The following is a 27,674-nucleotide window of genomic DNA, read 5'->3' as shown; positions in this document are numbered from 1 at the left end:
ATTGGGAAAGCATTTTATCACACCGATCTTGGTGTGGTCAGATGCTTTGAGGGCAGAGGAGAGATCTAGGGTCTAAAAGAGGCCAATTTTTTAAAAAAAAAGAGTACCTGTCACTACCTATTGCTATCATAGGGGATATTTACATTCCCTGAGATAACAATAAAATTAATAAAAAAAAAATAAAAATGAAAGGAACAGTTTAAAAATAAGATAAAAAAGCAAAAAAATAATAAAGAAAAAAAAAAAAAAAAAAAAAAAGCACCCCTGTCCCCCCCTGCTCTCGCGCAAAGGCGAACGCAAGCGTCGGTCTGGCGTCAAATGTAAACAGCAATTGCACTATGCATGTGAGGTATCACCGCGAAGGACAGAACGAGGGCAGTAACTTTAGCAGTAGACCTCCTCTGTAAATCTAAAGTGGTAACCTGTAAAGGCTTTTAAAGGCTTTTAAAAATGTATTTTGTCGCCGCTGCGCGTTTGTGCGCAATTTTAAAGCATGTCATGTTTGGTATCCATGTACTCGGCCTAAGATCATCTTTTTTATTTCATCAAACATTTGGGCAATATAGTGTGTTTTAGTGCATTAAAATTTTAAAAAGTGTGTTTTTTCCCCAAAAAATGCGTTTGAAAAATCGCTGCGCAAATACTGTGTGAAAAAAAAAATATGAAACACCCACCATTTCAATCTGTAGGGCATTTGCTTTAAAAAAATATATAATGTTTGGGGGTTTAAAGTAATTTTCTTGCAAAAAAAAATTTTTTTTTCATGTAATCAAAAAGTGTCAGAAAGGGCTTTGTCTTCAAGTGGTTAGAAGAGTGGGTGATGTGTGACATAAGCTTCTAAATGTTGTGCATAAAATGCCAGGACAGTTCAAAACCCCCCCAAATGACCCCATTTTGGAAAGTAGACACCCCAAGCTATTTGCTGAGAGGCATGTCGAGTCCATGGAATATTTTATATTGTGACACAAGTTGCGGGAAAGAGACAAATTTTTTTTTTTTTTTTTTTTTTTTTGCACAAAGTTATCACTAAATGATATATTGCTCAAACATGCCATGGGAATATGTGAAATTACACCCCAAAATACATTCTGTTGCTTCTCCTAAGTATGGGGATACCACATGTGTGGGACTTTTTGGGAGCCTAGCCGCACACGGGACCCCGAAAACCAAGCACCGCCTTCAGGCTTTCTAAGGGCGTAAATTTTTGATTTCACTCTTCACTGCCTAGCACAGTTTCGGAGGCCATGGAATGCCCAGATGGCACAACCCCCCCCCCCCCAAATGACCCCATTTTGGAAAATAGACACCCCAAGCTATTTGCTGAGAGGTATAGTGAGTATTTTGCAGACCTCACTTTTTGTCACAAACTTTCGAAAATTGAAAAAAGAAAAAAAAAATACATTTTTCTTGTCTTTCTTCATTTTCAAAAACAAATGAGAGCTGCAAAATACTCACCATGCCTCTCAGCAAATAGCTTGGGGTGTCTACTTTCCAAAATGGGGTCATTTGGGGGGGTTTTGTGCCATCTTGGCATTTTATGGCCTTCAAAACTGTGATAGGTAGTGAGGAGTGGAATCACAACTTAACGCCCTTAGAAATCCTGAAGCCGGTGCTTGGTTTTCGGGGCCCCGTATGCGGCTAGGCTCCCAAAAAGTCCCACACATGTGGTATCCCCATATTTAGGAGAAGCAGCAGAATATATTTTGGGGTGTAGTTCCACATATGCCCATGGCATGTTTGAGCAATATATCATTTAGTGACAACTTTGTGCAAAAAAAAAAAAATTGTCACTTTCCCGCAACTTGTGTCAAAATATAAAATATTCCATGGACTCAACATGCCTCTCAGCAAATAGTTTGGGGTGTCTACTTTCCAAAATGGGGTCATTTGGGGGGGTTTTGTGCCATCTTGGCATTTTATGGCCTTCAAAACTGTGATAGGTAGTGAGGAGTGAAATCACATTACGCCCTTAGAAATCCTGAACTCGGTGCTTGGTTTTCGGGGCCCCGTATGCGGCTAGGCTCCCAAAAAGTCCCACACATGTGGTATCCCCATACTCAGGAGAAGCAGCTAAATATATTTTGGGGTGCAATTCCACATATGCCCATGGCCTGTGTGAGAAATATATCATTTAGTGACAATTTTGTGCAAAAACAAAAAAAAAATTGTCACTTTCCCGCAACTTGTGTCAAAAAAGAAAGTATTCCATGGACTCAACATGCCTCTCAGCAAATAGCTTGGGGTGTCTACTTTCCAAAATGGGGTCATTTGGGGGGGTTTTGTGCCATCTAGGCATTTTATGGGCTTCAAAACTGTGATAGGTAGTGAGGAGTGAAATTAAAAATTTATGCCCTTAGAAATCCTGAAGGCGGTGATTGGTTTTCGGGGCCCCGTACGCGGCTAGGCTCCCAAAAAGTCCCACACATGTGGTATCCCCATACTCAGGAGAAGCAGCTGAATGTATTTTGGGGTGCAATTCCACATAGGCCCATGGCCTGTGTGAGCAATATATCATTTAGTGACAACTTTTTGTAAATATTTTTTTTTTTTTTTTTGTCATTATTCAATCACTTGGGACAAAAAAAATAAATATTCAATGGGTTCAACATGCCTCTCAGCAATTTCCTTGGGGTGTCTACTTTCCAAAATGGGGTCATTTGGGGGGGTTTTGTACTGCCCTGCCATTTTAGCACCTCAAGAAATGACATAGGCAGTCATAAACTAAAAGCTGTGTAAATTCCAGAAAATGTACCCTAGTTTGTAGACGCTATAACTTTTGCGTAAACCAATAAATATACGCTTATTGACATTTTTTTTACCAAAGACATGTGGCCGAATAAATTTTGGCCTAAATGTATGACTAAAATTGAGTTTATTGGATTTTTTTTATAACAAAAAGTAGAAAATATCATTTTTTTTCAAAATTTTCGGTCTTTTTCCGTTTATAGCGCAAAAAATAAAAACCGCAGAGGTGATCAAATGCCATCAAAAGAAAGCTCTATTTGTGGGAAGAAAAGGACGCAAATTTCGTTTGGGTACAGCATTGCATGACCGCGCAATTAAAAGTTAAAGCGACGCAGTGCCAAATTGGAAAAAGACCTCTGGTCCTTAGGCAGCATAATGGTTGGTCCGGGGCTCAAGTGGTTAATTAACAGAACATATCCACAACTTTGAAGATTTTTTAAAAAAAATTTATTGTGAAGCAAACAACAAATAGGACAAAATAACAGAAAAAATCAAGGTGCGTAACTATTCATCCCCCCCCTAAAGTCAATACTTTGTAGAGCCACCTTTTGTGGCTATCACAGCTCCAAGTCGCTTTGGATAAGTCTCTATGAGCTTGCCACATCTTACCATTGGGATTTTTGCCCATTCCTCCTTGCAAAACTGCTCCAGCTCCTTCAAGTTGGATGGTTTGCGCTTGTGAACAGCAATCTTTAAGTCTGACCACAGATTTTCTATTGGATTGTGGTACAGGCTTTGACTAGGCCATTCCAATAAATTTACATGTTTCCTTTTAAACCACTCAAGTGTTGCTTTAGCAGTGTGTTTGGGGTCATTGTCCTGCTGGAAGGTGAACCTCCATCCTAGCCTCAAATCACACACCGAGTGGTACAGGTTTTGCTCAAGAATATCCCTGTATTTAGCACCATCCATCATTCCCTCAACTCTGACCAGTCCCGACTGCTGAAAAACATCCCCACAGCATGATGCTGCCACCACCATGTTTCACTGTGGGGGATGGTGTTCTTTGAGTGATGGGATGTGTTGGTTTAGCACCAGACATATCATTTTCTTTGATGGCCAAAAAGTTAAATTTTAGTCTCATCAGACCAGAGCACCTTCCTTCATACATTTTGGGAGTCTCCCACACGCCTTTTCGCAAACTCAAAACGTGCCATTTTGTTTTTTGCTTACAGTAATGGCTTTCTTCTGGCCACTGTGCCATAAATCCCAACTCTATGGAGCATACGGCTTATTGTCGTCCTATGTACAGATACTCCAGTCTCTGCTGTGGAACTCTGCAGCTCCTCCAGGGTTACCTTAAGTCTCTGCGCTGCCTCTCTGATTAATGCCCTCTTTGCACGGTCCGTGAGTTTTGGTGTGTGGCCATCTATTGGCAGGTTTGCTGTTGTGCCATGTTCTTTCCATTTGGTTATGATAGATAATGGTGCTCCTATGGATCATCAAAGATTTGGATATTATTTTATAACCTAACCCTGACTTGTACTTCTCAACAACATTGTCCCTTACTTGTTTGGAGAGTTCCTTGGTCTTCATGGCAGTGCAGGTGTTGCAGCCTCTGGGGCCTTTCAAAAAGGTGTGTATATATAATGACAGATCATGTGACATTTAGATTGCACACAGGTGGACATCATTTCACTGTGACTTCTGAAGGTAATTGGTTGCACCAGAGCTTTTTATGGGCTTCATAACAAAGGGAAATACATACGCACATGTCAATTATCAGTTTTTTATTTCTGAAAAATAGTTTTATGTATATATTTTTCTAATTTTACTGCACCAACTTAGACTAATTGTGTTCTGACCCATCACATATAATTCAGATTAAAAAAAAAACATTGAACTAAAGGCTGAAATGTAACAAAATAGGTAAAAAGCCAAGGGGGGGGGGGGGGGGGGGTTGAATACTTTTGCAAGGCACTATAAATCAAACCCATTGCAGCCAATAGAGAGAACAAAGTCACTTAGATAGCTATAATGAAATGCTCTGAATCAGATTGCATGAGTTTTCTTAAACTGACCAAACAGATGTTGATATGTCAGATTAACAAAATCCACCACGAACTGTAGGCTTATTCCTTCATTACCTGCCTGGACAGGAACTTATCGGAAATCTTCCCAATGGGGACAGAAAGGCTGTTCACATTCCAAGGGAATTTTACCCAGAGCTTAGTAAAAGTAGTGAAAATTCACTCAGCACTGAATACCCAATCATGTGCAAAGAAAATACTGTATATACTCGAGTATAAGCTGGGTTTTTCAGCACATTTTTTTGTGCTGAAAATGCCCCCCTCGGCTTATACTCGAGTCAAGCACTTTTCTGCAACAGAGAATGACATTTTCTGAACCAAATTTGAGGCCCTGTATCTCGGGGCCACTTGGTGCTAGGGACCCCAAATTTGGTGTGCAAACCCAGTGAAACTAGCACTACAACATATCCAACGCTGGGTTCCTAGAACCAAGTGGTCCCGAGATATGGGGCCCCAAAGTCGGTTCGGAAAATGTCATTCTCTGCTGCAGAAAAGTGCTTGACATTTTCTGAACCGAGTTTGGGGCCCTGTATCTCGGGGCCATTTGGTGCTAGGAACCCCAGCTTTAGATATGTTGTAGTGCTAATTCGACTGGGTTTGCACACCAAATGTGGGGTTCCTAGCACCAAGTGGCCCTGAGATACGGGGCCCCAAATCAGTCAACTGTGTCCATCTGCAGCAATGTCATTTCGGGACCTTTTGGGTCCAGAGACCCCAAATTTTGGCTGCAGCTAGGGGGCATCTAGGAACCCTTAACTCCCGAGTTTGAAGTTCGGGGGACCTATGGCTGCAAATGGGCACAGTGAGGCAAGCAAATGGGCATTGTTGACCCTCTTTTCCACTTACAGTAGCTGCGCATTTCTCACCCTTGGCTTATACTCGAGTCAATAAGTTTTCTCAGTTTTTGTGGTAAAATTGGGTGCCTCGGCTTATATTCAGGTCGGCTTATACTCGAGTATATACGGTAATAAAAAAAAACAGGATTTTTGCTAGCACACGATTGGATGATAACTTCACCTCATTCACTAAACTATGGGCAAATTCCCTTGTAAAGTGAACAACCCATTTTGCCTTTAGTAAATAAACCCTAACATCTTTAATACAATCTGTGCTTTTTAATCCCAGTGACAACTGCTCCTTCATTCCTTCAGGGAATGAAACAGAGGCAAAATCTCGCCAATGAGGTTGTAAAGGAAATTTGTAAGCTCTGTATATAATTGTATTCTATTTTGTATGTATTGCACACTGCCCTCACTGTGCACACGGCACTAATAATGTTTTCAGTACATGTTTGCATTCTTTTGAGTTTTGATTAGAATTAGTCTGCCTATGTTACGCCCCTTGTTACCATACAAATACAATTGTAATATTAATGTGATACCTACGTAATCATGTGTATAAAAACCTTCAATTGTGATATAATAAAGCAGAACAGTTATTTGGAAAGATGCTGAGTGTATCTTTTGTGTCTGTTCCCTACTGCAGTAGTTATTATTAATTTGAAACCACTAATCAATATGAGGATAGGAGTTGTCTATCTATAAAAACCAGAATCCAATGACTTCAGTATTTTCTTTTTTAAAAACAGTATATTGATTTTAAACAGGGTTTAATCTTAGCCAGAAATGAATTAGGCACTACATACACTGGAACTGTATCTAAGCCAGTTTTGTGTTACTGTGTTGTCAAGTTATTGAGTTTAATTGTTTCCAATAAAGAATACCATCAATGTTACATTTTGAACAATTGTATGCTTCCAACTTTTTGGCAACAGTTTGGGGAAGGTCCTTTCATGTTCCAGCATGACTGCGTCCCCATGTGCAAAGCGTGCTCCATAAAAGACGTAGTTTGATGGGTCTGGTGTGGAAGAACTTAAAGTGTTACTAACTAAACCCACAACAGTAAAATCGGTCCACATATGCAGTAAAGCATGCTTGCTATACTCAGGGGTGAATCCTCTGCATTGTGTAAAAAGGCTGTCTCCTCTTATTTTCCCCTTCTTCCAGAGTTTTGAATCCATCTCCTGATAGTACAGAGATTTGAGGACAAGCTGCTCATGCTCAGGTTGGTGTGTATTTCTAGAGAGTTTATTGTTCTTGAGAGCATGCATGTGATCAGCACAGGGCCAATCAGCACCATCCAGGGCCCTGCATTCTCACAGGGCAATCATGGGAGAATGAAAACTCCTACAAGCTTTAACCAGATGCTGATAGAAGTCACAAGACTGCTCATGAGAAAAGGTATTTAGCAGATTATATTTACAAAAACTTGCATTTCCATGTTCTGTGTACTGTGGGAGATCAGATATAGTGAATACAGGGTCCTGGGTTTAGTAACATTTTAAGTGCCCTGAACAGAGCCCTGACCTCATCCCTATTAAACCGTTTTGATTTAATAGGGTTGATGTCAGCGCTATATTATTTTCCATCATTTTGGAAAGTCCAACAAGCTAGGTTTGATGGGGAGATGTCCACAAACTTTTTGGTGATATATTTTTTTCCCCTGTATGCTTACAATTAAATGCGATCTACTGTATAAAGAGGCACACAAAAACCTTATGGAGGGGTCTTTTTTGTGGATCGCTACTTTTCTTCTGTATTCATACCAAGACATGTCAGGAGCTCAATATTAAAAAATGCCTTTTCCTGGAAGAGTTTCAAGATCCAACCAACTGGCATTCCCATTACCAGGTGCCACACTCTAGCCAATAGAGAGAAACCAAACATGGTTGGGGGTAGAGTTAGGCCATTCAGTGTACAGATATGATAAAGCATTGTGTGATTCATGATTAGTGAGAAGCATATGAAGAAACGATATTCTAACAAATTAGGATATATCCTTAGCCCAAAGATAACATGGAAACAAGATAAAAGGGCAAGGTCACAGCTTTATACAGTGTCCACTGCAATAATAAATATAATCTATGCCAGTACAAATAATACTGTGAGCACACCTTAACAATTTACCCTACATGCCAGATAGGCACTTGACTACCCCAAAACCCGATTAACAGCATAGAACTGTAACAAATGCTAACCACTGGCAAGGTTAAACTGCCAATAAAGCTGTGATTACAATTGTCAGATGTAGGGAGAGTGGACTAACAACGCTTTGACCAGATGCAAAACCTTCAGGGTCAGAGCTCAAGACCAACCCCAACACCTTATATAACTAACAATCCAACCCATACCAAAAATAAAAATATTTTTTATATGCATAGTCTAGCAACATCCCTTTCAAGCACTTCCATGAACCGGGGCTCAAGGGGAATTCATGTGAACATATCTCTATAATCATAATACTGTATCGGGTGGATGGACCCGTTAACAAACCAATTAATTCCCATACTTCATAATTAAGTTCTAGATAACAGTTCATAAAACAGGCACTTTGTTATCTACTGCCAAAAATGCAAAGGTCTTGTTACATGCTTAATCCAAGCGCACACACACGGCAGAGAGACGTGAGGAGTTGGTTCAATGAGAGGCAGATTGCAGCAAGAACACACAGCGGGGGACAGTGGTTAGTTAAGTGAGACATAAATAATCAGTATGTCTTTCCAGCTACAAGACTGCTGAAAAGCTCTTTATTTTAATGGCACAGTGTTCTCTTGTAGATGGCAAACTTAAAATCTGATTATGCACAGCATATGCTGCCCTACCAACACCATTTGTCAACGTCTTTAGAGATGACACCGCTCTGGAATCAGTCTGATTGAACTCTCCAAGTGGGAACAGAGAGTTTGATGCAGATTGAGTGACTTGCAGGAAGAAAAAAAAATCCACCTCACTTCGGCCATTATGTAACTACAACTCTCAATTTGACTGGCATCTTGGCAGGCAGCTAAGTTTAAAGTTAAACTTAATGTTTTCCAAATAACCACCAGGCGATTCAAGGAGAAGTTAGCGTGCCAAAATGTAAAAAGTTATTACTCCTCCAATAACCTTCATTGCCTAGTCTCATTCTACCAACAAGAAGTAGGTACATTTACTTTAAAATAACACTTTTAACTTATAATTAACTAAATAAAAAGATAGACAAGCAAGCTGTACATACCTGGAGCTGCTTTCATTGCTCCATCTATGCTGGATGGCTGGGACATGCTAATCAGGCAAAGCTCTGGAACGTCCTGGGGGTGACAGAGTTTGCCTGCTCCCTATCACTCCATAAATCCACCTGGTCGATCACTATATTGGGCTGCCTTACCATGCAAAAGGGAGTGGCCAAGTTACAGCACTACCAGGAATTGACGCAGTTGTAGAGGCCGAAACAAAAGCACAAGAGGTGCTCACCCCAGAAATTGTAGTGGGGGGCGGCATAGCTGGGACCCAGGGAGGAATATTTAACATTATATCCAGTATCACAGCAGAAGCAGTCTGGTTGCAGACTACATTCATAAAAAATACATGGTAACATTGTTATAATGTATTTCAGTAAGTGCTTCTGTGCAAATTAAAGACTGTAGAGGTTATCCTGCAGTAAAATAGAGAAAAAGGTATTGTTGGGCTACTAAGAAATTTTCCTTTTAAGATAAATCAGCAGCCAGCATCACCAGTATAATAACCGTGTAAAAGTGAGTATAAACAAAAAATAAATGCAGCGCTAGGTGACATTTATTATTATTATTATTATTATTATTCAGGATTTATATAGCGCCAACAGTTTACGCAGCGCTTTACAATATAAAAGGGAGACAATACAGTTATAATACAATACAATAGGATTAAGAGGGCCCTGCTCAGAAGAGCTTACAATCTAATAGGATGGGGACATTTAACATGTGTTTGGTGAATAAAGGGATATGTCACCCTTCATACATTAGTGATATGTGTACTCATCAAACAAGTGTATGGTGATATTAAAAATCACAATAAAACTCATAAAACATAGTAAAGTCCACAAGTGAAAATAAAGAATCTTTGACAGCGACACTGTGTTATATATGATGAGGAGGAAATCCAATATATGTTGCTACATCGGGTGGGTAATCCTCATACATTCAGATTCCAAATAGAAGTGGAGGGGTAAATGTGCTTACCAGAAGGAGTGGACACTCTCACCATACGGCGGGGTGTCGTACGGGCTTACGGATCCACTGATCCTAGGGGTATTCACTGGAGACTTGCTGGAGCATGCCAATGAAGGATACCGATGAACGCATCTGGAACAGCCTCAGGAGCGGGATGGACCGTGAATCTTCAGGTGGATGGATGGATGAATTCCCCTCTTACAATACACAGGTGGCCAAAAGATGTAGTTCTCACCGCGTCATACAGCATCCACATAAGGAAAAAAAGGGGAATCTCCACATGGTGCATGAACCAATAAAAGCAGGTTTATTTGAAACCTTCAACAGCAGAGCAGATGTTTCACAGACATCATTGCTGAATGCTGTTACCCTGTTACCACGCTAGCTATATTTTTATCCGACTTGTGATCACTTGTTTTATGCTTTTTCATGCTCCAGCAAGTCTCCAGTGAACACCCCTAGGATCAGTGGATCCATAAGCCCGTATGATACCCCGCCGTATGGTGAGAGTGTCCACCCCTTCTTTTAAGCACATTTACCCCTCCACTTCTATTTGGAATCTTAATGTATGAGGATTACCCACCCGATGTAGCAACATATATTGGATTTCCTCCTCGTCATATATAACACAGTGTCGCTGTCAAAGATTCTTTATTTTAACTTGTGGACTTTACTATGTTTTATGAGTTTTATTGTGATTTTTAATATCACCATACACTTGTTTGATGAGTACACATATCACTAATGTATGAAGGGTGACATATCCCTTTATTCACCAAACACATGTTGGATGTCACCTAGCGCTGCATTTATTTTTTGTTTATGCAGTAAAATAGGAATATTTCTTCCCCTTTTGGTGCCACCATGACAAAATAAACTGTGTCCAAAAAGCAGCACACAAAAGGAGATAATTCGAATGTATGTGTAGCCAGAACTTTTTTTTAGTATTGGATAGAGTACAGAAGGGTTAAAATCCCTGAAGGTCAGGTTTTCGTTGTCTGTGTCCAGTTAGGGAAATTTTTCTTTGTTCTGTTCCATCTCTGGGACTGAAAAAAGTGAGAGGAATTCCCTTTTTAGACTGTTATCACAAGTTATAAATGATCCTCATGGGAAAATTTTACCCTCTATTCTGGTGACAACTCAAAAATTTTCCTTCGCCTTCTGTCTCAGTGACAGTGATCATGAGGACAAATTGAGAGGGGGAATCTACATAGCCAGGACACTAATGACAGTAGGAGGTTGTGATACATCCCTATTTTATCTAAAACTAAAAACTCAAGTTTTGGATATAAAAGGAGAAAAAAAAGCTCAATAACTCAGAGGGTGGGAAGAACCCCTACAAAAGCCATAAAGGCTATATCAGTGATGGCGAACCTTGGCAACCCAGATGGTTTGGAACTACATTTCCCATGATGTTCATGCATTCTGCAGTGTAGTTGAGCATCATGGGAAAAGTAGTTCCAAAACATCTGGGGTGCCAAGGTTCGCCATCAGTGGTCTATATTGTTCTATATTGGCTCTCACAGACCTGTTATTTTTTTCTTTAAAAAGCCCTCCTGTTCTCCACTCATTACCTGTATTAAATGCACCTGTTTAAACGCCTTACCTGTATAAAAGACCCCTATCCACACACTCAGACTCCAACCTTTCCACAATGGCCAAGACCAGAGCTGTGTAAGGACATCAGGGATAAACTTGTAGACCTGCACAAGGCTGGGATAGGCTACAGGACAATAGGCAAGCAGCTTGGTGAGAAGGCAACAACTGTTGGCGCAATTATTAGAAAATGGAAGAAGTTCAAGATGACAGTCAATCTCCCTCGGTCTGGGGCTCCATGCAAGGTCTCAAAGAAAACCATTAGTAACACACTATGCCGTCATGGATTTATATCCTGCAGTGCACGCAAGGTCCCCCTGCTCAAGCCAGCACATGTCCAGGCCATCTGAAGTTTGCCAATGACCATCTGGATGATCCAGAGGAGGAATGGGAGAAGGTCATGTGGTCTGATGAGACAAAAATAGGGCTTTTAGGTCTAAACTCCACTCACCGTGTTTGGAGGAAGAAGGAGGAGTACACCCCCAAGAACACAATCCCAACCGTGAAGCATGGAGGTGGAAATATCATTCTTTGGGGCTGCTTTTCTGCAAAGAGGACAGGACGATTCCACCGTATTGAGGGGAGGATGGATGGGGCCATGTATTGCGAGATCTTGGCCAACAACCTCCTTCTCTCAGTAAGAACATTGAAGATGGGTCGTGGCTGGGTCTTCCAGCATGACAACGACCCGAAACACACAGCCAGGGCAACTAAGGAGTGGCTCCGTAAGAAGCATCTCAAGGTCCCGGAGTGGCCTAGCCAGTCTCCAGACCTGAACCCAATAGAAAATCTTTGGATGGAGCTGAAATTCCGTATTGCCCAGCGACAGCCCCGAAACTTGAAGGATCTAGAGAAAGTCTGTATGGAGGAGTGGGCCAAAATCCCTGCTGCAGTGTGTGCAAACTTGTTCAAGAACTACAGGAAACGTATGATCTCTGTAATTGCAAACAAAGGTTTCTGTACCAAATATTAAATTCTGCTTTTCTGATGTATCAAATACTTATGTCATGCAATAAAATGCAAATGAATTACTTAAAAATCATACAATGTGATTTTCTGGATTTTTGTTTTAGATTCCGTCTCTCACAGTTGAAGAGTACCTATGATAAAAATTACAGACCTCTACATGCTTTGTAAGTAGGAAAACCTGCAAAATCGGAAGTGTATCAAAAACTTGTTCTCCCCACTGTAATACCGCGTACACCTGCTCAGATTTTCCAACAGGAAATGTTGGATGTGAGCTTGTTGTCGAAAAGTCCCAACGTGTGTATGCTCTATCGATCATTTGCTGTCGGACTTTCCACCAACAAATGTTTGCTAGCAGGTTCTCAAATTTTCCGCCAACAAAACTTTGCTGTCGGAAAGTCCGATTGTGTGTACACAAGTCCGACGCACAAAAGTTCATGCATGCTTGGAATCAAGCAGAAGGAGCCGCACTGGCTATTGAACTTCCTTTTTCTCGGCTCGTCGTACGTCTTGTACATCACCGTGTTCCCATGTTCTGAATTGTTGGCCAACATTTGTGTGACCATGTGTATGCAAGACAAGTTTGAGCCGGAAAGTCTGATCGTGTGTACGCGGCAAAAGTGTATCTATTTATTAGATGGACACTAAAAACAATTAAGATTTTGCTTACAGGATGGAAGAGAAATTGGGCATTGGGCAGATCTACAGACTGTGACTGATGATATGCCCAATTTCTCTACATTCTGCAAACGTAATTGTTTTTAGTGTTCATTTAATAAATAGATACACTTAGATGGCGGCGCCTTGGTTTCCTTTTGTTTTTAAGGTTTTGGATAATAATCTACTTTAAATACTTTTACATTCTATGCATTAAGATGAAAAGCCTTCCATGTGCAGCAGCCCTCCTCAGCCCTCCTAATACTTACCTGAGCCCCCTCTCTGTCCAGCAAAGTGTCTCGGCTGTCCGAGTCTTTCCCTCCTGATTGGCTGAGACAGCAGTGGAGCCATTAGCTTCCGCTGCTGTCAGTCAGCCAACCAGGAGAGAGATGGGGCGGGGCTCCGTGTCTGATGTGACTCGACTCGAGTGCCCCCCATAGCAAGCTGCTTGCTGTGGGTGCACTCGACAGGAGGGAGGAGCCAGGAGCACAGAAGAGGAGGATCCAGGCTGCTCAGTGCAAATACACTGCAACAGGGCAGGTAAGTATAACATGTTTGTTATTTTTATAGAAAAAAAAAACCTAAACTTTACAATCACTTTAAAATTTAACTATCCCTCAGCCTGTTCTTCAGATCATCGCTATTTTGCAAATATATGGCCTTCAGAAGAATCTTCACATCAGACACTTTTGGGAGTGTCAGATGACTGTGTCCCCTGCCACACGGTGCCGTCCTATCCACAACTCCCTAATGTGTCCTTTGGTGATGTAGAGCAGTGTTTCTCAACTCCAGTCCTCAAGATGCCCCAACAGGTCATGTTTTCAGGCCTACCATTATTTTGCACAGGTGATTTGATCAGTTTCACTGCCTTAGTAATTACCACAACCGTTTCAGCTGAGGGAAATCCTGAAAACTTGACCTGTTGGGGCGCCTTGAGGACTGGAGTTGAGAAACACTGATATAGAGGGCCAGTGGATGGAATCAAAACCTGCAGTAGGGGAGGAGGCATGCAACACACCTAAAGGAATTATACTGGTGGCTGAGGCAAAGATTCAAGAACAGGTGGTTGGACAGGTGAGCACTGATCATAAGTTTTGTTTCCTTTTTGTTTTTTGCAGGCTACTTTTTTGAACTTTTTTTTTTAAGAATAGTCACTTTGGCACGCACTTAAACTAGAAACCATCAGACTGAGACTGTCAGTCACTATAGACAGGCCAGACTAATCTCCACCTGTACTTCCTTCCATAGAGGATGACTGACAGCATAATACCTTCTTGTGTGATGGCAATTGAGTAATATATATATTTTTTATATTTATACAGTATGTTCTTTTTATTTCCTGCTACAGCATAGCTTAAAACATCATTGTACAATCAAATGGTTTACAAAGCCGAAGTAAATAGAGCAACAGTAACAAAGAGGTCACCGATGTACAAACATTGCTCTAAATGTCAATCTCTATGGAAATGCTGATAAAACAATCAAGTGTGGGAATTGAGTATTTTAAATATAAAAGCAGTTACAACAAGTTCTCAACTACCGGTAGGGGCAAACCTGATTCTTCAAATTTTTCTTTTGCCCTCAATCATCCCCCTTTCTTCTGTGTCCACTAGAGATTTTGCTCCTCACTAGAATTCTCTCATCCTGCTGCTATATTCAACTTATTTCACTTGATCTACCGGTTTCAATTGTTGCGCTTTTGCGCAAGTAAGTTATCTACAGTTCTGTTATGCCATGCAGGGTGTTTCTATACTAAACTATTCCTTCACTTAGGAGTCTTGACTTTAACTTTTATCACTGATGGTGAAGAGTTGACATCAATAGAGGAATAATATATAAATATGATATATTATACAAACTGGGGAATCATATGCTGTACTCAGTGATTCTGTTTCTTCATTTTTTTTATATTTTCTGACATGTTGGTGTTATGTCTTACACTTTACTTATAAGTATATGCAGTTGGATAAAACTAAAACCCTGCCTGTCTTCATTTCAGGCTGCAGGGCAACAAAATGTGATTTTTTTTTTTAAAGTGTGAGGGGGTGATTATTTTCTATACCCACTGTAAGTTTAGAAAACCTTAAGTGACACGGGCAAATGTGAATTTATTTATTTTTTGTAGCAAAAGTGGGTTTTTTTGTCTATCAAATTGTAGTCCTGACCATTTCTGCTCCAGTCTATTCTTTTCATAGATATCCATGTTCATTTAGGGCTGAATTCCAGTCAGATAAAAAGGTACACATAATGCAGCTCTGAATACATCATTACAATATTTTTTTTTTAAATGCAAGCAGTGTATCTTAAAGTGGTTGTAAAGGCAGAAGGTTTTTTTATCTTAATGCATCAAGATAAAAAACCTTCTGTGTGCAGCAGCCCCACTAATGCCGCGTACACACGGTCGGATTTTCCGACAGGAAATGTTCAATGGGTGCTTGTTGTTGGAAATTCCGACCGTGTGTAGGCTCCATCTGACATTTTACGTTGGAATTTCCAACAAACAAAATTTGAGATCTGGATCTCAAATTTTCCGACAACAAAATCCGTTGTCGTAAATTCCGATCATGTGTACACAATTCCGACGCACAAAGTTCCACACATGCTCGGAATAAAGCAGAATAGCCGCACTGGCTATTGAACTTCATTTTTTTCTCGGCTCGTTGTACGTGTTGTACGTCACCGCGTTCTTGGCGATTGGAATTTCTGACAATATTTGTGTGACCGTGTGTATGCAAGACAAGTTTGAGCCAACATCCGTCGGAAAAAAAATATGGATTTTGTTGTCGGAATGTCCGATCCTGTGTACGCGGCATAAGACTTACCTGAGCCCCATCTCTATTCAACAATGTGCACGAGTGCCTCGGCCGTCTGGGACTTTCCCTCCTGATTGGCTGAGACACAGCAGTGCCACCATTGGCTCCCACTGCTGTAAATGAAAATCAGCTAGCCAATCAGTAGGGGGGGGGGGGGGGGCGGTTGAACCGTGGCTCTATGTCTGAATAGATACACAGAGCTGCGGCTTGGCTCAGGTGCCCCCATAGCAAGTTGCTTGCTGTGGGGGGCACTCGACAGGAGGGAGGGGTCAGGAGCACTAAAGAGGGACCCGAGAAGAGGAAGATCCAGGCCAAAACAACTGCACAGAGCAGGTAATTATAACGTGTTTGTTATTTTTAAAGAAAAGAAAAAAAACAAGACTTTAGTATCACTTTAATATGATTTGGCATCAGCAAGATGGGAAGAGACAGAGACAAACTCTGGTATTGCTGTGCAAGAAGCATGCTGATAAGAGGAGAGAGAAGAGTAAGACAGAGAGTTAAGCCCACCAATATGCTTCTTCTCCTTTCCCTTTCCCATCACAGGGTGGGGGTGAAGAGAATACATTTAAGTGAAAGTGAAACTGCAGCAGAAAAAGATCACGTCCCCTCCCTTGCAAGGATGGGCTGCGCTGGGTTGCAGACAGTCATAACTCGGAGGACTAAATGGACAGATTTACAAATTCCTTTGGCAGGTAAAACAGATCTCATATATGTGTTGCATCTGTGTAGCTGTTTGCTTGGAGTTCAGCTTTAACATAAATCACTCAATAATACTCAATCACTCAAAAGCTCAATAATACACAGCATTTTACAACATTTATCCAAATAGGACATCTTGCTGGACCCCCACTGCTCATGTCATTAGTAACAAATTGTCTCATAAAGCAAAGCCAATCACTCATCTACTCAAACCTACACCGCTGGTCCCACCAATATATCGAAGCGTTGACATAATTATGTTTACTAGATAAATGTTGCTGTTTTCACGAATATCAAACACTTCATCTTGTATTTGGGAATCCTATTAATTTAAGGGACGAGTGGGCAGATTAAACAAAAAAAATGTATTAAAGGAGAGGAGTAAAATGCGTTGGGAGCGGCGAGGCTTGAAATAACATCTACACATCAGTCACCCAGACAGGCTTATCCTCTGCTGCACAATTTGCTTCAACAACTTCCGAAATCTATGAAGGATAAATGATCTGCATGGTTTGCTTTTCGCTGAACCGCTCTACCTCTCAGTCATTACCAAATCTCTTCAAACTTCAATTGTTGTTTTGGTTTTGTCTTGCTACAAGTCTGGCAATTAATCAACATTCACATCCCCTACAAATATACTTAAAGTATGTCAACCCTGGTGAACTTCTATTATCTGTTGGGGATCTGTTTAACTTATTCCTACCAAAAGTATAAAAGAGCAAGAGACAACCAACAAACGCTAGTTTACATTTCTAACTTGTTTTTTTCTTTGAGGGTCAGTCCACCCAAAACTTAACTGGATTTTTTGGTTGATATTGAATCAGCTGCCATTTCCTACTGTTATTTTGTGATTCTGAATGCCAAATATGCATGAGCTCCCAGATTTGTCTACAGTACAGGGCGGTGGTGGCAATTTTTTTTTTTTTTGGGGAGGGCGTCAAACCCCCCCCGTCGGTCGGTGGGCAGGTCTGGTGCACTCCCATCTATGCAGCGCTTCCCCAGCGGCTTCCCTTGCTCGGCTGCGGCGTCAGCTTTTCCTTCCTTTGCTCTCCTCAGGCATCGGCGGCTTCCGTTTCCTCCCTCCTCGGCGGCCAATCGGGAGTCTTCTCTTTTTGGCCAATCGGAAAAAGGGTCTCAGACCTGCTTCTGATTGGCCAGATTAAGGATCAGTGTTACAACAGCGAATATTTATTCTCTGTTGTAACACCTGGGTGGGCTCATGGCGCAATGCTCTGCGCTCCGATCCCACCCTATTTTGAAGCCTATTGGAGCCTATGGCTCTAATCAGGTGCTTCAAAAAAACACCCCTGCAGCTGTAATTCAGGCGCCCGGCATCCTGAAAGGGGCCAGATGCATGAATAGGGGTGACCACGGTGGACGCGGATAGATTCATGCTATGCACGTCTATCCACGTCCATGCTATGCATGAATCTATTCATTATTCATATAGAGGGTGACGAGGATAGAGGGGGCGGCACCCAGGCACCCCTAATGGATGGGCCACCACTGTTACAGGGTCTCTGCAAGGAAGTCACCTATTTCCTGATGGTATTGCCATTCTTTGTGTACGATGAGGAGTACAGCAAAAAAGGTTGAGACCCTGCCAAATAATAAAATAGGAGGGCACTAGAAAAAGTAATTGTTCCAATGTGTAGTGATCAACCTACAGCTTTTTCATCAGCAGTTGGTTGCACTCATAGGTATGCACAGCCTATTGCAGTAGGGTGTGCACCCCAAAGCTCAAACACATATGCGTGTGCAATTGTATACATACTGACAGTTTATTATTTTATATTGTACAATTTTTTTACAAATTTTAAATTTTTTTTTTTTACATTTTTTTTTAGGAGCCCTGTTAGGGGGCTTTGGTGAACTATCAGGGGTCTAAGCAGGGGGACTCTGCACCACATGGGGTGATTAGTGTATATATTCACCAGCACACCATGGATCTACAATCACCGTCCAAAGTTTTTTATTGCAGATAGATCACATCATAAAAGATAAGTGTAACGTTTCGGAGTCGGTACAGTACATTTGGTGACATCCATGTGCCTTGTTTTCCAGGAACGTGTGCAATAGGAATATAGACAAGACATGAGGTGATTAGGGTGTGCCCATGCATATATTGAACACCCTGTGCGTATGCCTATAATCGCACTGTAGATGCACACCTGGTCTAAATTTAGAGGGCTTAAATTGTGTTTTGAACATTCATGGTGTCGTTGTGTCATGCTACTTGTCTGGCCAATTTATATTTGTAGATTGTTCTTTGGTATTGATTAAGCCCGGGTTCACACCTATGCGAATTAGAGGTGCGTTTCCCCACCTCTAATTCGCATAGCAGGAGAATGTGACTGGCTCCCTATGGAGCCAGTTCACATATCTCCGGGGCGGCTGCGGTGCGCACTGCACAAAAACGCTGTGCGTCTTTGGCTGCGTTTCAGGGCCGAATTCAGGCATAGAATCGGCCCCGATTCGTCCCTGAAACGGTGAACAGGGACGCACAGCGCTCCTGTGCGATCCGCAGCCCGTTGTGGTGTGAACCCGGGCTGAGACTTCTCTTGGTTATTGTTTTTGCCAGCCACCTGTCATGACCTCCAGCACATCCAACTACATTTCTGCCCTGCACTTCTGTAATTCTTCTGGTTATTCCCCTTTAGTTGGCTGTCAATCTTCAGTGACACAGAGGATCCTCACATTCAATGACCAAATACAGTGGCCAAAGGTAAAGGAGAGTTTCAACTTCATCATAATCTACTAAGCTATCAACATAGCTCCACTGAAATAAAAGCTAATGCACACTGCCTTCTAAATTCAGTTTAAAGCCTTGTTCTTTGCCTGTATTTCTCTATGTCAATGTGCATGCATATTAACTCATGGAAAAAGCATTCTGTAGAGTCTATCTACTCTATGCCTTAATTTGTTTAAAACATTTATGAAGCACCAAAAAAAGCGCAGTGGTGACATGACAGCAAAGTAAATATTTTCCAAGACGTTTTAAATAAACCCTTTCATGATAAAATGGAAATTTTAAGCTAGTGGAAGGGGCCAGAAAGATACAGTGAACCAGAAAAGGGAAAAGCATATCATTAAATATAACAGAAAATAAAAAAAGCACAGCAATTTCTAGTTGGGAATATTCTAAAAGTGATCTGAGTTTTATAATAATTTGATGTTATGTATAGATGTCTTTTGCCGTTGAATCATAATGCATCTACAGAGAATAGGTTTTCTTACCCAGGATGGCCACCACCTCATCATCCTGGATGACTTCCAGCGATCCCGACACCACAAAGCACAGGGCATCAACACTTTCGCCGGCATGGTAGATAAGGTCTCCAGGAGCGCAATGGATTGTTTGAAACTCCACCGCCAAAGATCGCAGACAGCCGTCACTGGCCAGACGAAAAGCAGGGTGCTCATTAAACACTTTCCTATTCAGGTGCACACAGATGTCCGCTCTCATGTCCTTGGGACATATTCCAAGAACCTGCGAGAATACAAGATAGAGATAACTTTCTAAAGGGTGTCTATTAGCCAAATAAAATGTAAACCCTAACAATGAACTTCCCCTATCTTCTTCATTTTGGTTAACTAAACCATTGAAAGGTTTTATTATACTGATTAGATACAGTCATTGCCAAAAATATTGGCACTCCTGCATTTCCTTCAGATGGTACACTACTTCGTCCAGAAAATTGTTGCAATTTCAAATGTTTAGGCATTCTCAACAAATAGTATCCCTTCCCCTCCCAATCTGAGTGCTGATGCACAAGGCATTCATTAGGCTAACAAAAGGACACATTCAAGTGCAAATAATAGTTTTATTTAAGTATAAATCTGTTTTTAGGAATACATGCCCAGTGAAAAAAAAAAGCTTTTAAACATATCCAGGGTCCAGGATTTATCATCTGCTCATGCACATGGTTTAGTCTCAGAAGAAAAACCTTCAGCAATAGCAACACATGAATACAATAGTAAAAGTGAAAAGATTATTTGTAACAGGGAGTTTTGGTGGCCAAGCTGTATTTTTTACCACTGTCATTCTATCTTTAAGATGAAAGTCTTGAGCACAGGTCACAGGTCAGTGGGATCTGAATATTCCCGAATAATAGGTTTGTCTGCTAGGCTGTCAGACAGGGCTTTGAGTGTTTACATTAGACCCAAGCAGGTTTTTCATGGGAATGTAAGGAGGCTTTAGGAGGTTATGTATGTGTTGTCTTTCTTTTAAATACATAAAAAAATTATTTTAGCCAGGTAAATGTGAAATATTGCATAATTTACATTCTCATTTTAATCCATAAGGTGAAGCTTAAGGCTCCTTTTTCTAGTTTCTCCTTACTTCCCCTTTTAAAAAAGCCTGTTTATAGAGCTCTGTAGCTTAAGCTGAAATTAATATACATGTCAGTGAGTCTGAGATTTGAGTCATCTCCCTAGAAAGGCTCCCTTTCAAGGGTTTAATCAGACAGAGAATGTCTGAAAGCGGGAAACCTCTGCTGTACTCTTGAGATAAACCATAGTACTCTGGGAATGCTTTGTCTTGTAATACATATTTATTTGTAAAACTTAAATGGTATATCTTATTCATACAGTGGATAAAAAACATCTGCACACCCCTGTTAAAATGTCAGGTTTTTGTGGTGTAAAAAAAAATTAGACAAAGATAAATCATTTCAGAACTTTTTCCACCTTTATTGTGACCTATAAACTGTACAACTTAGTTGAAGAACAAACTGAAATCTTTTAGGTGGAGGGAACTAAAAATAATAAAAACAAATAATATGGTTGCATAAGTGTGCACACCCTTAAGCTAATACTTTTTTAAAGCACCTTTTGATTTTATTAGAGCACTCAGTCTTTTTGGGTATGAGTCTATGAGCATGGCACATCTTGACTTTATATTAATATTAATATTTGCCCACTCTTCTTTGCAAAAACACTCCAAATCTGTCAGATTGCGAGGGCATCTCCTTTGCACAGCCCTCTTCAGATCATCCCATAGATTTTCAATCCGATTCAGGTCTGGGCTCTGGCTGGGTCATTCCAAAACTGTAATCATCTTCTGGTGAAGCCATTCGTTTGTTGATTTGGATGTATGCTTTGGGTGTTATGCTGAAAGATGAAGTTCCTCTTCATGTTCAGCTTTCTAGCAGAAGCCTGAAGGTTTTGTGCCAATATTGACTGGTATTTGGAACTGTTCATAATTCCCTCTACCTTGACTAAGGCCTCTGTTCCAGCTGAAGAAAAACAGCCCCAAAGCATGATACTGCCACCACCATGCTTCACTGTGGGTATGGTGTTCTTTTGGTGATGTGCAGTGTTGTTTTTGGTGATGTGCAGTGTTGTTTTTGCACCAAACATATCCTTTGGAATTATGGCCAAAAAGTTCAACCCTGGTTTCATCAGACCATAACACATTTTCCCACATGCTTTTGGGAGACTTCAGATGTGTTTTTGCTAAATTTAGCCGAGCTCGGATGTTTTTCTTTGTAAGAAAAGGCTTCTGTTTTGCCACTCCACCCCATAGCCCAGATATATGAAGAATACGGGAGATTGTTGTCACATGTACCACATAGCTAGTACTTGCAAGATATTCCTGCAGCTCCTTTAATTTTGCTGTAGGCCTCTTGTCAGCCTCCCTGACCAGTTTTCTTCTTGTCTTTTCATCAAATTTGGAGGGACGTCTAGTTCTTGGTAATGTCACTGTTGTGCCTTATTTTCTCCACTTGATGACTGTCTTCACTGTGTTACATGGTATATCTAATAGACCTATTAGAACACCTGAACTTTATTTGGGGTTAATCGGAGGCACTTTAAATGATGGCAGATGTGTACTGACTCCTATTTAACATGAGTTTGAATGTTTGGTTAATTCTAAACACAGCTACATCCCTAGTTATAAGAGGGTGTGCACACTTATGCAACCACATTATTTTATTTTTTTCATTTTTGCTTCTCCCCCCTAAAAGATTTCAGCTGAGTTGTACAGTTTATAGGTCGCAATAAAAGTGGACAAAGTTCTAAAATGATTAATCTTTGTCTAATTTTTTTACATCACAGAAACCTGACATTTTACAGGGGTGAGTAGACTTTTTATAACCACTGTAGCTACCACACAAACACACTTACATATTAAAAGCAGATATAAACATTGGTTCAACAACATATACTTTAGAAAAGTAAATGAAAATAGAAATGACCCTAAACCACTATAAATTCTGTTTAAACATTTAGATTTATTTATGGGGGCGTGGCTGGATGTGATCACGGCGGGACGTGTTTTCTCGGAGCTCCAGCTATCCTCCGGTACATTATCCTGATTACGGCCGATTGACTGGCTCTCACCGGCGCTGTCAGTGACACCACACTAGCTGAGTCAGCCGGGCACAGTAAGATGCCGTCCTCTGCATCAAAAAAGCAGAAGACACAGCAATTGCAGCTGATGCTAAAACAGAGACAGCTCCGCTCCCAGGGAAGCATGGTGGCTAGCCCCGCCCACTCCTCAACACCTGTTCCACCAGCACAGCGCGCCAAACCTCCAGCAGTGAAGATGGCGCAACAAGGCAGTTCTACACCACGGGGGCCAGAGGATTCCTCTCTCATGCCACAGGAGATTGAGGTGGACACGGCAGCCATAACAGGTCCAATCCTGGAAGCCATAGCGGCATCAAAGTCGGAACTCATGGGGCACATTGACCTCCTGGCGTTGCAATGCAACCTCATCCGCCACAATGTTGACAAGATCAGAGGCAGACTGACCACAGCGGAGGACCTTATTTCGGAGGTGGAGGATGCCTCACATACTCAGGGCTCAACTGGCAGAACTAAAGGAGATGGTGAGATCATTGCAACACAGGGAAGATGACGCTGAGGACCGCCAGAGAAGAAATAATGTGTGGGTGGTGGGGTTGCCAGAGGGAGCTGAGGGGACTGCCACAACTACATTTGCAGAACAGTTTTTTAAATCCCTGCTGGCATTAGGTGACCTACCTCCCACATATGTCGCTGAAAGAGCGCACAGGGTTCCAACGGGAGCTAGACCCTCAGGCGCCCCACCACGGCTATTCCTGGTCAGGTTCCTTAATTACAGGGATTGAGACATGTTACTGGCAGAAGCACGGAAACATAAGGAGCTAAAGTTTGAAAATGCCCGTATTATGCTTTTCCCGGATTTCTCAGCAGAGACACACAGAAGACGTCAATCTTTCACAGATGAGAAGAGAAGGCTCAGGGAATGGGAGCTGAAATACAGCATGCTGTACCCCAGTCGGCTCCGTGTGCAATACTAAGGTACTGTGAAATTCTTTGAAATCCCGCAAAATGCTTGTGACTGGCTAGACCAGAACCCGTGAAACACCATTAGTCCTTTGAGGAGGGGAGTTTTTGTGATTTGTTCCACTGTTCTCTGTTTTTTCCCCTGTTTAACCTGTCCTTTTTTTTTTTCCCTTTCTGGATGGGTTATGGACTCATGACAGGCCCTCCTGTGTGACCGGTGGACTGAGACCCCTGTATCTACTCCTTAATGGTTCCCCCTTTACAACTAAGGAACTGCATCTGAGAAACACCTGCACACAGTAGAGGGGGGACGCTTACTATGGGGCAAGCTCTGCAACATTTTGAGTCATTTACTTATTGCTATCTGCAGCTATCATTATAGAACAACTTCTGGTTACATGGCCAATCAGCTGTACTTTCACATACATGGACTGAGCATGGAGTCTCATGCGGAAGCCACAAACTTTTTTTCATTTTCCAATGCCGAACTGTTGTCACTTCAGGTTGAACTCTTTTAGGTTTTTTGTTACAGGGCTCAAGCTGCATACCAGACAATTTTTGGTTTTGGTTTTTTGTTAGGTTAGTAGTTTCTGGTATAACAGCAGGGGAGGCGGGGATTGACCAAGGCCATATGCCACATTGACCAAGGCCATATGCGCACCAATAATGCCTAGAGCGTACATGTCCTTAAATATGCTTTATTCATCAGCTGCTTCACTACTATCAGGGGTAATCCGATTAACAGTTTTTTTCTACTATTATGATGGATAGCAGGATAAAGATATTATGAAATGTGAGGGGATTAAACAATTTAAGAGGGCAGCAGTGTACCAATACATTAGACGGGTGAAGCCACATATCGTCCTCCTTCAAGAGACCCACCTGGAGGGTAGTAAAATTCTATCTTTACACAAACCCTGGATTCAGAGGGCGTTTCACTCCACCTATTCCACATATGCCAGAGGGGTCTCCATACTGATTAGCAAAGCAATTGCATGTGCAATCTACCAGGTGTTTACTGATCCAGGAGGTAGATATGTGGCAATTGTACTGGAAGTGTCCTATCATAAAGTATTGTTGGTGAACATTTACTTACCCCCCTTTTCAGGTGAAATTATTGTATGACTTACTGGTAACATTGGCACCATACCTGCAACTCCTGCTACTCATTGGAGACTATAATGCCATCTTGGACCCTGTGTTAGACTCATCTAACGTAGCTAGACCCGCCTCAATGGATTTTTGCTCATGGGCATTGGTAGTGGGTTTAACTGAACTGTGGAGGTGGAAGCACCCAGACGCCATATCATATTCTCACTTGTCTTCCACGCACAAATCCTCAGCTAGAATTGATTTGGCGTTTGGAAATGCATCCATTTTAAAGAACCTCTATGAGTCAGAGTATTTGGCTGGAGGAACCTCCGACCATAACTCGCTTCTATTTGCCCTGGTCTTCCCCTCCGGGGGGAAGAAGGAGGGTTGGAGATTAGCTCCGGGTTGGTTGCAAGAAGAGCAAGTAACGGCTCAAATTCAAACGGCCATGGATACATTTTGGGCGACTGTTAGACTCGGCTGCCCCACCCACAGTGTGGGTCACATTTAAGGCAGTGTCAAGGGGCAAGTGTACAGTATATCTGCAAAAAGGCAGCCAGGAGAGAACACAATCAGGAGGGTGAACTCCTACTAGCCAAAGAGCGGGAGAGTGCTAAAACCCACACTGACTCTCCCTCGGAGGCTAGCTATGTGTCCCTGCTGGAGAGTAGAAGATCAGTGGCATTGCATTTCACAAATTTAGCTCATACCGAGGCAAGGCAGAGGGCAGAAAATATTTTTGCTGAGGGAAACAAGAATGGCAAGCTTTTGGCAACTGACCAAAGAATACCAGTTAGTATCCCGGTAGTAAGAAGTGGAGATGGGTCTTTCGTCACTGATCCAGTAGGAGTTTTGGAGGAATTTGTACATTTCTACAAGTTCCTGTACTCGCCTATTCCGTCCTATAATTTCATTGGGTTGGAGGAGTTACTGCACAGCCTTTCCATGTCGAGACTAACAGACACTGATGCTGCCCTTTTGGATGAAGGTATCTCAGTCCTAGAAATTGAGGCAGCCATACTTGCATTCCCCCCTCAGAAAGCTCCGGGCCCAGACAGATTTCCTGCTGATTTTTATAAAGTATATATGTCACAACTGACCCACAGGCTAAACTTACTTTTTGCACACTGTTGGGAACAGGGGGCCTTTCAGGACTCAATGATGGAAGCCTATATGGTACTTCTCCTGAAGCCAGGCAAGGACCCGCTGGAGTGCTCCTCTTATCGCCTTATAGCGTTGCTCAATATGGATCAGAAGATCCTTGCTAAAGTGCTGGCATCAAGGTTGGCCAGGGTTTTCGACCCTGGTGGACATTGACCAGACAGGTTTCATGCCCGGCATGTCAACAGACATGAACCTAAGGAGATTATTCGCACATTTGCAGCTAGACACTGCAGAGTTTCCGGCCAAGGTCATTGTCTCTATAGACATTGAAAAAGCCTTTGACTCTGTGGACTGGCTATACATGCACAAGGTGTTGAAGGCCATGGGGTTCGGTCCTGGATTCCGTCGTTGGGTCGTGCTGCTATATAGTTCTCCAAGGATGGCAATTTGGCTGGGAATCATGGTTTCTGATTACTTCATGATAGGAAGGGGCACCAGACAGGGGTGTCCGCTCTCCCCTTTTCTATTCGCCCTGATGATGGAGCCCATGGCCAGGGCACTTAGACAGTCTGAGATGGTGGGAGCAATTCAGATAGGGAACATTAAAGAATGTTTAGCGCTATATGCCGATGACCTGCTTCTGTTCCTAAAAGATCTGGGGCCATCTCTCAGAGCTGCCTTATTGATCTTAGACAAGTTTGCCGCCTTTTCGGGTCTGCGAGCGAATTGGAGCAAGTCATCAATCCTACCACTAGGTCCCGAGGCACGGAACCTATTAGATGACACACTACCATTACAGTGGGTCTTATCATATACCTACCTCGGAGTTAAAATAACTGCCAATGTTCAGGACTATATGTCACTAAACCTCCTACCGCTCGTGACTAGACTTAAACAAAAGACTCGGGCATTGAGAAGCCTACCCCTCCCCTTTTTGGGACGGGTTAGCCTCATAAAAATGAAGTTTCTATCTGTAATATTGTATTTCCTACGTCATTCTATTCTATGGATACCCAAAACGTTTTTTAAAACACTAAACAGCATAATAGGGTCTTTCATATGGTCCCCGCAGTCACCTCGCATAAATATCAAAGTTCTCCAGGAGCCATGGGGACAGGGGGGACGGGCACTATCTGACTGGCAGAAATACTTTTTGGCAGGCCAGATGGTGTTTGCTAGGCGATGGCTCTTGGCGGATGATGGGGACTCTACCATGGTTATGGAAGCGGCGCACTTGGGGTCCTATGAGAGTTTGAGGCTGGCCCTCTACAGGGGTCCGAAATCCTGCCAGACTTTAACAGACTCAATGAAAGCGACCATCAGGGCATGGGAAACTACCACCACTTTGATGTCTCCTAGTTATTTGTGAGTTATGCCATCAGCCCCATTGTGGATGAACCCGAATCTCCCACACTTTTACTCCCTCCCAGATCCCATGATATGGGCATGTGGGGGTGTTAAGGTGTTGAAAGACATTACCAGAGAGGGAGAGCTTTGTACATTTGACCAGTTGAAGGCCAGGCATAATTTGCCCAACTCCTTCTTCTTGCGCTATTTGCAACTGCACCACGCATTTCAGGCGCAGTACAATGGCCAAAGAATTGAGTATCTGCCATCAGCCCTAGAGACTCTCTTGACTGAAGAGGAACTGGTCAAGCTTTTATC

The 27,674-nt window shown here is 42.0% G+C and overlaps 1 protein-coding gene across 2 annotated transcripts in view; it reads right to left on the bottom strand.

Moving 5' to 3' along the window:
* The window catches only part of KCNH5 (potassium voltage-gated channel subfamily H member 5), a 550,163-nt gene that overhangs the window by 69,914 nt on the left and 452,575 nt on the right, over window positions 1–27,674 (bottom strand). For both annotated transcript variants that reach the window (XM_073610317.1, XM_073610318.1), the window contains one exon: window positions 19,776–20,028. In XM_073610317.1, coding sequence (XP_073466418.1) covers window positions 19,776–20,028 — 253 coding nt within the window. The remainder of the gene's footprint in view (window positions 1–19,775; window positions 20,029–27,674) is intronic.

The sequence above is a fragment of the Aquarana catesbeiana genome, linkage group LG13 (assembly GCF_042186555.1).
Source record: "Aquarana catesbeiana isolate 2022-GZ linkage group LG13, ASM4218655v1, whole genome shotgun sequence".
In the NCBI taxonomy this organism is placed as follows: Eukaryota; Metazoa; Chordata; class Amphibia; order Anura; family Ranidae; genus Aquarana; species Aquarana catesbeiana.
This window is presented reverse-complemented; position numbering and strand designations above follow the sequence as displayed.